Below are 12,355 nucleotides of genomic sequence, written 5' to 3' on the forward strand. Positions count from 1 at the left end.
GGAATTATACTTTTAGGAAAGTGATCCCGTTCACACCTCGAAGGTTTTTCCAATAATTTCATTTCCATTTCTTTGTGACCCTTGTTTACCGGAAAATCCCCAACAAAATCATTAACAAGATTGCTTAGAGTTTCCAAATCGCACAATGTGGACCATGTTTCCTACAGTTAGAAGTAGAAAGTTAAGGATCAAAGTCATCAAACTATAAAATACAAGATTTTGTTACTGTTTACAAATGTAAAGATGGAGCAAATAATAGCTAGTTGTTCACCATGTTAGTCCAGCCTATATGATCACCAACTGCTTGATGCTCTTTTGCTAGAGAATCACTTGAATCACCCATATCATCGGTCCTTTTCATCTTATTTGAAGAAATGGGGACGACCTAGCAACAATGAAACAAACAATAACAACAAACATAATCTCAATATTCCAAGTTTTTGCTCCCAAAATAAAATCTCAACGTTCCAAATAGTTATTCGTGGATTGAAAGCATAATTCACGAGCATCATAAATATGAACTAATGATGATACTCTTGGATTATGAAGGAGCTTTCAATCCTTGGATCCATCCATGATTGGAGATAAATGCAATTATCCTTGGAGAAAAGCTCATTATGAAAACTCATAACTTCTCAATGAAAGCACATATTATATCGAAAGACTAAGCTCATATCATTATAAGCTCGTAATTGGATTGTGAAAGTTCATAGAAACAATGATTTCGTTATTTTTAGAGAAAGCTCATTTATTCTTTCTCATGTTTGCAATTGAGTTCATTTAAAATGGAATTAAGGATCATAAACTTATTTATGCAATTATCCTTGGACAAAGCATATTTATGCAATTAAGGATCATAATAAGGAGAAAGTTTTAAATGAGCTTTCTCCACACTTTTATAACAACTAATGAATATGATCCTTAATTTCCCTAACTATGAAATCCATCCTAAAACAAAAATTACTTGCAACAAAAATTAAGGCTTGTTTGACATCGTTTTTTGTTTTGAGTCATTTTTTTTTTTAACAAAAAACCAAAAATCAAAAACAGGAAACAAGAAAAAGATGTTTCCATTTTTCTGTTGTCAGTTTTCAATATTATCATAAATCTTATTAGTTTGACTACTTTTTGATTCATTATATGACATACATCATATAATTTTGAAAAACAAAAAACAGAAAACTACAATGATGCCATACGAACCCTAATTTTCCTTTTTGGTTGCGAAATATTTTTGGTATGAGACTAAAGTGCAAATAATTAGGTTTTTAGGGCTTATTTGGCAAAACTATTGGCAATTGTTATGAGTAGATGGTAGCTGGTTGTTTAAGCAACAAGTAGGTGTCAAATTGATGAATCTATTTTTTAATGAATTGGAGCTTGGAATTGCAAATGATTATCAGCTATTTAGGCTATGTATTGTAAAACTGGAAATAGATAAAAGTTTTGTCATGTTTTTCTAATGGAAAAATTTAATGAAGAGTTTATAAGGAAGAGTAAGGGATGAACATTGACATATGTCAAAAGTAGAGTATGTGTGACTTAGTAAAATTAATTTTCATATAGTATTATTATATTTTTTTTATTTTTTTGGTAAAACACAAAACCTTTAATTATTTTTTCCCTGAAATGGAATAGATTAAGAGAATAACGAGGAAGGCAAAAGTTAACGAACACCCTAAGGGTATTGCATAAGATAACTTAAAGTAGAATATTAAATTAAATGAACATTAATTACATTACACCAATCAACGCGTAATTTTAACATATATTACTAAATTAATATCACTTTAGAAAATATTTTAAATGCTTATCTAATATTCCGGGGACGTTTGTTATCAAGATACAACGAGGAATTGCAATAGATTAGTTGCCCTTCCCATATTTCCCTACAAAACCACGTTAGTATACTAAAGATTGGTCATGTCAAGCCGTGTAGGTTGACACGTTTCGGCGTGCTTCGTGCTGCGGGAACAACTAAGGAAAAATCATGTTGTGCTAGGCATACGTTGATCATTTAAAAAAAGAGCCCATGCAGTGTCCGACCCACGTGCCATGCCATGCCAAACGCCCTCCTTAGTAATATTCATGTATTGAGCTCGTAATTTGATGAACACGAAGAAAATGTTGGCTTCGCTTGGCTCGTCTTGTTTAACACCTACCCTAGTTATCTCTTGGTTCCAAAATACTTGTGTATGTTTCTTCATGACTTTCTTGTCATTTATGGCGCTAGTAAGAACGAAAGCCAGTTCATAGCACTTTTCTTAATCCTCGTCGCCTTATTTTGCTTTTAGAGATGAAGTGAATGGAGAAGACTAAGAAGGAGGACTTATAAAATAAGACCGCCTTGCCATCAGAAGTGGGGATTCCCACACCCTCTCCAATTATATTTAAAATTATTAAAACATTGCTTATACAAATTTTTATTAAGAATGTCTTGTCATTGTAAGACCACCTAGTAGGTGGGTTAGATTAAGGGTAAAGACAAACCAGGATAGGATCATATGTTTATTATGAGCCTATGACTCACAAAAGCGGTCTTATGATGATAAGATGATCTTACACAAATGTTTCTTTTAAACAAGATCAACCTCATAAAACCACCTTATGGGTGTCTTAATTTCACCTGTTTTACCTATTTCTAATAAGTTTATAATATGGTAAGTTGGTAACCTGAAGATAAGTTCCAAAAAGTTCATACTTGTATAAGTTTTACTATCGAGCTTTTCCTATCATATGGTGATACATAGGCTAGCAATCTTAGAGTAACTTACTTCCTTTGGTAGATATTCTTCTACAACTTACTATTTTGGCCTATCTCCACTTAACAAAGACAAAAAAGTTCAGTCATAATAGGTCTTGTCAATTGCCAACTCAATTTTTTCCCTAAATTTTTTTAATTGGTCAATCACCCTAAACGTTTTAACATGAATATATATTAAATTAATCCAAATTGAGGGATTGTATAAAAATAACAATTATATGTTAATAGTGCATATAACAATGACTTCTTAATTTTTTTTGTAGTTTTGGCAAAGTATAGGCTATTTTGGCATTGCAAGGAACAGTAAGGAGTCTAGTTTTGGGAAGTATTTTTCTACTAAATAATTTTTTTTAAAAGAAAAAAAAGAAGCCAAGTTTTATGCACTATTCACCATATTATGATTATTTTTTCAGCATTTCTCAAATTCAAATGCTGTAGATTTGCTAAAAAGTAAAAACAAATATCATCGGCTGCTCTTCTTAACTGGAGTTATACTGCCATTTGCAATGTTTGGAGAAGGTTCAGCCCCTGGAGCGGGTAGTTCTACTTCAGAAGCCAAAACATGGCAAGGGTCTACAACACTCTGCGCAGGTTCTGCAAATGATCGAGTCGGAGACCACCTGCATCATGAAAAGCCATAACAAAACTATGTCATCTGTATTGAACTTCAACTTTGAATGTTGTAAATTCAAGAGAGTAAGCTTTGTGTGCACCTGCTAGCTTTTATGGTTTCATTGCCTACTTCGACTGTAAGGTCATATATGTCACCTGTATATATAATTAATAAGTTAATTGTTTTAATACTTATGTTCTTTACTAATCCTCAGCATCGTCATACATAGAAAATGTACTGTACTGATACCAAAAACCAAACAATTGTGCAATACAGAATAGAAGATGTGCCCTGCGGCCCCAGCATGTCTTTTTACTTTTGTTTTTCAACAATTAGATCCTTTCTACTTGGTCATGTATAAATGAAATCAAGTGATACTAGATTGTCTCAAATAATCTATAATACTCCTTAAGTCAAATGCAAAGAATGAGATGTAGACTTTCTTATCCAAAGTAACTAACAGGACCTTCACTATTAGATTCCAATTTTAAGCACCCAGAGAGCTATAAGAACATTTGAACATTCCAAGTGTATGCACCTCATGATTGATGCCAATTGAATCACAGTGCTTCCCCATGTCAATAATAAGTTGATAACAATAACAATGCTATAGCAATGTCAAAAGATTGCCGAACAACAACATTTAAATCTCAATTTTATACGAAAAAAAAACTCACACAAAAGCCTATTTTACAAGCCACTTCATTGGAAATTTGGAATCTAAATCCCCTGTCCTAACTTTTCCATACCATATGAATGCCACTACTTTTTACGGAGTTTCATATAAACTTTACTGCTAACTAATATATTGGCTTGAACCTATACAAAATGGCAAATTGGCAGTTTGGCACACCCACAAAAGAAGTGGGAGCATGAAGATTTGGATACTTTACTGTGCTCTAAAGAAAACTAAACTCCTTTCAAGATGATGTTCATGAAGCTCATGGTGCCAACACCATGACATGACATCTCCTGAATAAGCTTTATGTGACTCTAGGCAGCTACAGTTGTTGCCACGGCATAGGGAAGCAGACACTATCACTGACCTCTTCTCTTCTGATTGATTGTGTGTGTGTGTGGGGGGGGGGGGGGAATAAAAAGTCTCTGCAATAGAATTTCAAAAAAAAAAAAAAAAAAAAAAGCTAGAATATCTAGAAACAACATGAACCTAAATGCAATGCGATCTGTAATAAGTTAGAAAGGAAAATTTTGAGACAGAATCTACACCTTTCAAAAGAAAAATGGAGTAGCACCCTTACGGGTGATATTATGGTAGCGCATACAAAGATGCCAACTAAGATAAGCATGCGATGGGAAAGGAAGTGGAGAAGCGATAAGTAAACTAAGGCACACACATTAAAAACTAAATGTGAATGTAAAGAGGACTACAAAGTGGAAAATCGGGCGGCAGATGAAGCAGAAAGGGAGTTAAGTGTGAAATATGTAGCATTATCTAATTTGGGCCTAAGCATTCTCTAACGAAGACAAAATGCTTAATAGCATTTGGAAGCAGAAGCATGTAACACAAGGTAAGTCCAAATCAGATTTTACCCCTCAGTTACCAATCATAATGCCTTTTGGAGTAGGCTTGGAATGGTGGTTTCAAAGGATTTGCTAGATAGCACAAGTACAAACAAATCAAATTCAATTTCTGATTCATTTGGTATTCCTAGTATAGACAGGTAAGCATCACGGAAGCATCACGGAAAAAAAAGGACTTAAGTTTACAGGAACATGTATGAAAGAGTCCGCATAGCAATTTACCTCCGTAGACATCCTTGTCAGAGAAGTATTTCGCCCTCAGGTAACTAGCATAATCTGCTTCATACTTATTATACTTTGCGATTTCATCAGCAGTGAAGCACCTGTCAATCACCCCAGACATTGATAGACTCGAGTTAATCAATGCCATGAGTATTATGCCTACCAGATACCTGATAACAGTATAACATAGAGGTTGCTGCACTACACAATGTTATTGCCTAACTTTACACAACAGCTTAAGCAATCACTGTATTTTCTCCTTCACCCTTTAGACTCAATACATGAGATGGCGAATCAATCTGAATTTATGCAGATCTCAATAGCATTTCACACGATAGCCTCACCTTTTACTTGTAATTTGGTAAATACTACACCCTCATTTAGGTGGCACAACCTTACAACAAATATAAATGCAACTACAAAAACAGAAATTGAAATTTCGCAACAAGGCTCAGTTCCTCAAATAGCAAAAAGTATCTTTAAGAGTTACATATCGTACCCAAAGAAGTCTATGAGTAGAGCTGTCAAAACTCGAAACCAATGCTCGGGTCGTATTGTATCAATTAGCTGGTTAGTCATGTAGAGTCATACATAAATATTCCGATACATAAAGAAATTTTGAGCCTCTAATAACTTGAGTCATAATGACTCTATTAACAATAGTTGATATTAAGTTGTAGGTATCATCTAAATACCAACAAAGAACTCTATTCATACCAACAAAACTTGGATTTTATGTTTGCTTTTGTTAGTACTAATGAAGAAATATCTTACTACTAAACTAATCTTAGCACCATCACCATGATGATGCGACAAACACAATTTAATATCAACCGACATTATTAGAGTAAAAAAGACTAAAGCTATTAAAGATTGAGAATTTTTCGTAATGAGAGTAGTCAATTTGGATAACTAAGTCGGATTCAGTGAGTTGGGTCGGGTTGAATTTATAGCAAATTTAAATCATACTAACTTTATTATGTCCATACAAATTGAAATTTGCATCAGGTTATTCGAGTCGAGTTACTTTTTGACACCTCTACTCGAATAAAACACCAGAACATCATGTTTTGCTAAAAAAAAAAAAAAAACCAAAAAATCTTGCGTGGACCTAGACCTTATGGTCTCACATGCAAGCATACAACATAGGCAGCCCATTTTATTCTTCTCAGTTCACATACAAACAGCCCAGCCTCTTCTCAACCAAAAATAAACCCCTATACGAAAAACCCAGCAACGCTTAAGCAGCAAATTCATCAATGGAAGAAATCGATCTCAACAAATCAATTACAAATTGGTGAATTGATCAGGGGAACAACAATGCTATCGACCTCAAAAAATTAATTCATGAATTTGATCAAACACAAATAACAATGAAGGTATCAATAACGCTTTTAATTTGATTTATTTTGGCCAAAAAAACGAGTAAATAGCATAAATTATAATCAATGTATTTAAGAAAATTTGCTAATTACAGTTGAAGATCTGAAAAACAATGGAAACGAACAACATGAGGTTGATGATTATTGAAGGAGACGAACAAGAAGATAACGACAATCTTGAATTGAGTGTTATTTGTACTGTAACTGATGGTAATCAAATGCAGGGACAAAACGTGTAAAAAATCGAAATAATTGAATATACAATTGTATTAGAACCCTTTTTCCGACCCATTACCTCAAAATAAACTTAACAATGGAATAAAATACCAAATACAAAAAAAGAGGAGAGAGGAAAATTAACTGGAGGCTGTGGATAATGTTGGTGTTATCCCGAGGCGGAGCAGCACCGGTATCCATGGCTGCCGTAGTATCTTCTTTTTCCTTCTCACAAAATTTCAAATAAAAAATTTAATTAATTACTATTCTCTTATTTATGAATCATTACTATTCTCCCTCGTTTTATTCACGTTGATGTTTATTGTTTGATTCATGCATGTTGATATTGTTTGATTCATGCATGTTGATATTACATGCTCATCTTTTACGTAAAATTTGATTTTAGTGGTAACTTTGCATGCATATTATTAACTAAATTGACAAAAAGATGCAGCCTTTTTATACTTATTATTTTCTTTCTTTTACGTACTTTTTGTGTTTCTTTCCATTTTCGAACTCATGATCTTTTATAGATATTAGGGCTCTTGGACCACTATGGCTTGCATTCCCAGTGTGATAACCTTTTACAATTATAAATATTTATATTTGGACCATAATTTTGCTAGTACATTAGACTATTATATGATATTTTTACAGTAATACAGAATAGTAACGGATAAACCTACCTCTACAAAAGGCAAATTTTCCCCTAATTTCACCACAAATCCCTTATCCTTTCCCATTTTTTTTATCCAAAAATCACCCAAATTTTTTCACCCTCTTCTTCTCCAATATGTTCCCCGACGACGGCAACCAAAACACCCAAAGCACCTACACCTTCACTTTCGAGGAAGATTTAAGGAAGATAAAACAACATTTTCTTCTAATTATGGCGCTTGTAGTTCTGTTAGTAGCAATATTAATTTTTGTCATGATGTACAAGTGAAGTTTGTTTATTTTGTCGTTTTAGTAGATTAAAAGCATGTTTTTGTTTTATTATGTTGTTTGTTGTTATTAATCATCATTGTATAATATTACCGTTATTATTATAATTATTGTTACTACTGTTGTTGTTGTTGTTGTTGTTGTTGTCGTCGTTTTGCTGTTTATGCGACTAATATGATTTATTTTTGCCTAATTATATAATTACTCACAATAATAAACCAAGGGGGGAGAAAAGAACTATATTATTTATGGTTTATTATTGTTAAATAAATTTAATTATCACGTGTTTCATTAACAAACTATAAATATGGAAGAATTAAACATATGTGTTGTACATATGATTTATTATTATAAATTAATTATCACGTGATTTGTTGTAGTTAAAATGGGAGATCTTATGAAAAGACAATTCAGCATCCTAGATTTATCTAGAAAGTTTTTTTTGGAATGGAAAGTGGATGCCATGATGAACTTGAAAGCTCAAGGGTTGGAGCACACTATTAAAGATAATAAAAGTCCCTCTAGTCAAATAACTGATACTACCACTTCTACAATGACGGTTGTAAAACCTGTTACTGACAAGAAAAGGCAAAAGCCTTAGTGTTACTAAGACATCATTACATGAAGGCCTTAAAACTGAGTACATGATGGTTAAAGATCCCAAAGAATTATGAAATTGCCTTAATGAAAGATTTGGACACCACAAAAGGGTGCTCTTCCTAAGGCATTATTTGACTGGACAAATTTATGGTTCCAGGATTTTAAATCTGTAATTGATTACAATTCAACCATACATGAGATAGTATTTATATTGAAATACTGTGATCATCCAGTCACCGATGAACAGATGATTGAAAAAATATTCACTACCTTTCATGCAAGCAACATATTGTTGCAAGAATAATATCGTGAAAGAGGTTTCAAAAGGTTTAATGAATTAATGAGTGTATTGCTTGTTGCGGAACAAAATAGTGATCTTTTGTTGAAAAATCATAATCTCAGACCAACTGGGTCTCTGGCCACTCATCATGAGGCAAATGCAACAAGTTCTTATCCACCCGAGGCAAATGCTACACGAAGAGGTGGACGTGGAAATTACAATGGCCGTGGAAATTATCGCGGACGAGGTCGATGATGTGCTAGAAATAATTTTCAAAGAAGCAGTAATTTCAAAAATTCTGAAAAACAAAAGGGACAGTTATCTGGAAGCCACAAACAAACTCCTTTAAAAGGAAAAGACACATGTTACAGATGTGGCATGACAGGGCATTGGGGACGTACTTGTCGTACGGGCAAACATTTGATAGACCTTTACCAGGCTTCTGTAAAAGGAAAAGAGAAAAATGCAGAAGCAAATTATGTTAATGAAGAAAATGCTCCATGTCCTACCCTTGATGTGTCCGATTTTTTCATGGACAATGCTGAAATTGAAAATGATTTCATCTTTGGAGAAAATAACAATGCTTAGATAACCCACCTACTAATGTAATATATACTATGTTTTAATGTATTTTCTATTATGTACTGTATTTTAAATGTCTAGTCATGTATTTTTAATTTCTATCATCAATAAAAGTTTTGTATGATATTATTCTAACTAATCTCATATTTATGAAGATATAGATATGCCTGAAGTTGGTTCCGAATATCAGTGCCTTTTGGACAGTGGAACAACACACACTATCTTGAAGGATAGGAAATATTTTTCACAACTAAAGTTGTTTCAGGCAAATGTAAACACTATTTCCGGGTCAGCAAAATTAATTGAAGGATCTGGAAAGGCTTGTATAATGCTTCCAAATGGGACAAAATTGATGATCAATTATGCTTTATACTTGAGTAAATCTCGAAGAAATCTCATAAGCTTTAAAGATGTACGCCAAAATGGCTATCATTTAGAAACAATGACAACAGGTCAAAAGGAGTATTTATGCCTCACGGCAGGAAAATATGGCAAGAAACACATTTATGAGAAATTGCCAGCATATTCTTCGGGGTTATATCGTATAAACATACGACCCGTGGAAATCAATATGATATCTAACCAGAAGTTAGATGACAAACATTTGATTATTTTATGGCATGATCGTTTGGGACATTCAGCAATTGGGATGATGCGAAGAATAATAGCAAATTCAATTGGACATTCAATAAGAAATGTCAAAATTCCTCGATCAGATGAATTAACATGCTCTTCATGTTCACTCAGCAAATTAATAATAAGGCCATCTATGAACCAAATTGCTACTGAATCCCCAAAATTCTTGGAAAGAATTCAGGGAAATATTTGTGGGCCAATTAATCTGGCATGTGGACTATTTCGATATATCATGGTTTTAACTTTGATGCTTCTACACGATGGTCACATGTCAGTCTGCTTTCAAGTAGGAATGTTGCCTTTGCAAAATTACTTGCCCAAATTATCAAATTAAGAGCACAATTCTCATATCATACAATAAAGAAAATAAGACTTGACAATGCTGGGGAATTTACATCCCAAAACATTTAATGATTATTGTATGTCAATCGGAATTGATGTTGAACACCCAGTAACTCATGTTCATACACAAAATGGTCTAGCTGAATCACTAAGAGATTACAATTGATTGCAAGACCATTATTAATGAGGGCAAAATTGCCATCATCTGCTTGGAGACATGCTATAATACATGCAACAACACTAATTAGATTGAGACCTACAGCTTATCATAAATTCTCACCACTACAACTTGTTTGTGGTCGAGAACCAAGTATCTCACATCTAAAAATCATTGGTTATGCTGTATATGTTCCCATTGCTCCACCCAAACGAACAAAAATGGGTCCACAAAGTAGGCTGGGAATTTATGTCGGGTTTGAATCCCCCCCAATAACTAAATATCTTGAACCATTGACTGGTGACTTATTTACGGCTAGATTTGCCGACTGCCACTTTAATGAAGCATTATTCTCAGCCTTAGGGGGAGAGAAAGTGGACCCACGCAAGAAAGAAACATAACTTATTTGGAATGCAACACAACTGTTGATGTTAGACTCACGAACAAATATGTGTGAACAAGAAGTCAAGAAAATTGTTCATTTACAAAGTGTTGCAAATCAATTGTCTGATGCATTTATAGACACAAAGAAGGTGACAAAATCACATATACAAGCAGAAAATTCCCCTGCATGTATTGAAATCCCAATAGATAATAAGGCCATTGAGAATGAATCTCAAGCACGCAGAAAGCGTAGGAGACCACTTGGTTCTAAAGACTCTAAACCAAGGAAATTGAAAAGATTGGATGGAATAGAAAATGAGACTAATGATGTTCCCTCGTCAGAAGGTCAAGAAAGACCAAATGTGGATGAAAGTAAAGAAAATGATGATAATCCAAAAGGGGACTGACAAGAAAACAACCCTACGGGGAATGAACAAGATGTTCAAAACATCAATAACAATGAAATTTCAATGAATTATGTCTCTACCAAGACTCGGTGGAATAGGAAAGATGTTATCGTGGATGAAATATTTGCAAATTCCATCGCAATCGACATTGTGTCTGATAAAAATGATGTTGAACCAAGAACAGTGGAAGAATGTCGACACAGGAGTGATTGGCCAAAGTGGAAGGAGGCAATGTTGACTGAGTTGAAGTCGCTTGAAAAATGAGAAGTTTTTGGAAAAATAACTCTTACACCAGCAAGTGTAAAACCCGTTGGATACAAACGGGTATTTGTGAGAAAACGTAATGAGAAAAATGAGATAGTTAGATACAAGGAAAGACTTGTAGCCCAAGGATTTTCTCAAATCCCAGGGATTGATTATGAAGAAACATATTCTCCAGTAGTTGATGCAACTACATTAAGATTTCTGGTAAGTTTGACAGTCACAAAGGACTACAAATGTGATTAATGGATGTAGTGACTGCGTATTTGTATGGGTCACTCGATACAGACATTTACATGAAAGTCCACGAAGGACTAAAACTACCAGAAAACCACAAGCCTAGACAATTACTTTCCATAAAACTAAAAAGGTCACTTTATAGATTGAAACAATCTGGAAGGATGTGGTATAACCGTCTCAGTGAATACCTTGTGAGAGAAGGGTTTAAGAACAACCAAATTAGTCCCTGTGTTTTCATAAAGCGATCACAATCAGGAATCGCTATTATTGCAGTTTATGTTAATGATTTGAATATCATCGGAACCCTAAATGAACTTGAAAAAACTGCAAAATACTTGATGAAAGAATTTGAGATGAAAGACCTTGGAAAAACTAAATTTTTCCTTGGATTGAAAATCGAGCACTTGAGTCATGGTATTTTTGTCCATCAATCAAACTATACAAAAAGAGTTTTGAAAAGATTCTTCATGGACAAAGCAACTCCAATCAACTTCCCAATGGTTGTTCGTTCTTTGAGTATGAAAAACGACCCATTCAGACTACGAGAAGAAAATGGAAAAATTCTGGGTCCACAAGTACCATACTTAAGTGTAATTGGAGCCTTAATGTACTTAGCTAACAAAACTAGACCCGACATAGCTTTCTCTGTAAACTTGTTCGCCAGGCAAAGCAATGCACCAACATATAGGCATTGGAAGGGAGTCCGACACTTACTCCAGTACCTACGAGGGAAGAGCTTGGTCTATATATCAACCGAAACAAGATGCTGCCCTCATTGGGTA

General features: G+C 34.0%; 2 protein-coding genes across 2 annotated transcripts; one reads left to right on the top strand and one right to left on the bottom strand.

The window, feature by feature from the left end:
• Positions 1-2,848: 2,848 nt before the first annotated feature.
• Positions 2,849-7,023, bottom strand: LOC110698073. The gene is made up of 4 exons (XM_021875476.1): positions 6,885-7,023; positions 5,142-5,242; positions 3,478-3,532; positions 2,849-3,384 (listed from the first exon to the last, which is right to left on the bottom strand). Exons 1-4 carry the CDS (start codon positions 6,938-6,940, stop codon positions 3,228-3,230), a joined length of 369 nt encoding a protein of 122 aa, XP_021731168.1. The 5' UTR covers positions 6,941-7,023; the 3' UTR covers positions 2,849-3,227.
• Positions 7,024-10,730: 3,707 nt separating this feature from the next.
• LOC110697606 lies at positions 10,731-11,072 on the top strand. Its single transcript, XM_021874994.1, has one exon. It carries the CDS (start codon positions 10,731-10,733, stop codon positions 11,070-11,072), a length of 342 nt encoding a protein of 113 aa, XP_021730686.1.
• The last annotated feature ends 1,283 nt before the right edge of the window (positions 11,073-12,355 follow it).

The sequence above is a fragment of the Chenopodium quinoa genome, unplaced genomic scaffold (assembly GCF_001683475.1).
Source record: "Chenopodium quinoa cultivar QQ74 unplaced genomic scaffold, ASM168347v1, whole genome shotgun sequence".
In the NCBI taxonomy this organism is placed as follows: Eukaryota; Viridiplantae; Streptophyta; class Magnoliopsida; order Caryophyllales; family Amaranthaceae; genus Chenopodium; species Chenopodium quinoa.

What these genes read in the sequence shown, in the direction of transcription:
- LOC110697606 (XM_021874994.1), top strand. Translation starts at nt 10,731, where the DNA reads ATGTGTGAACAAGAAGTCAAGAAAATTGTTCATTTACAAAGTGTTGCA.
- LOC110698073 (XM_021875476.1), bottom strand. Translation starts at nt 6,940, where the DNA reads ATGGATACCGGTGCTGCTCCGCCTCGGGATAACACCAACATTATCCAC. An exon ending in AACATTATCCACAGCCTCCA is followed by an intron (nt 5,243 to 6,884) that starts GTTAATTTTCCT and finishes GGTGATTGACAG; the next exon opens with GTGCTTCACTGCTGATGAAA. An exon ending in GAAACCATAAAAGCTAGCAG is followed by an intron (nt 3,385 to 3,477) that starts GTGCACACAAAG and finishes TTCATGATGCAG; the next exon opens with GTGGTCTCCGACTCGATCAT.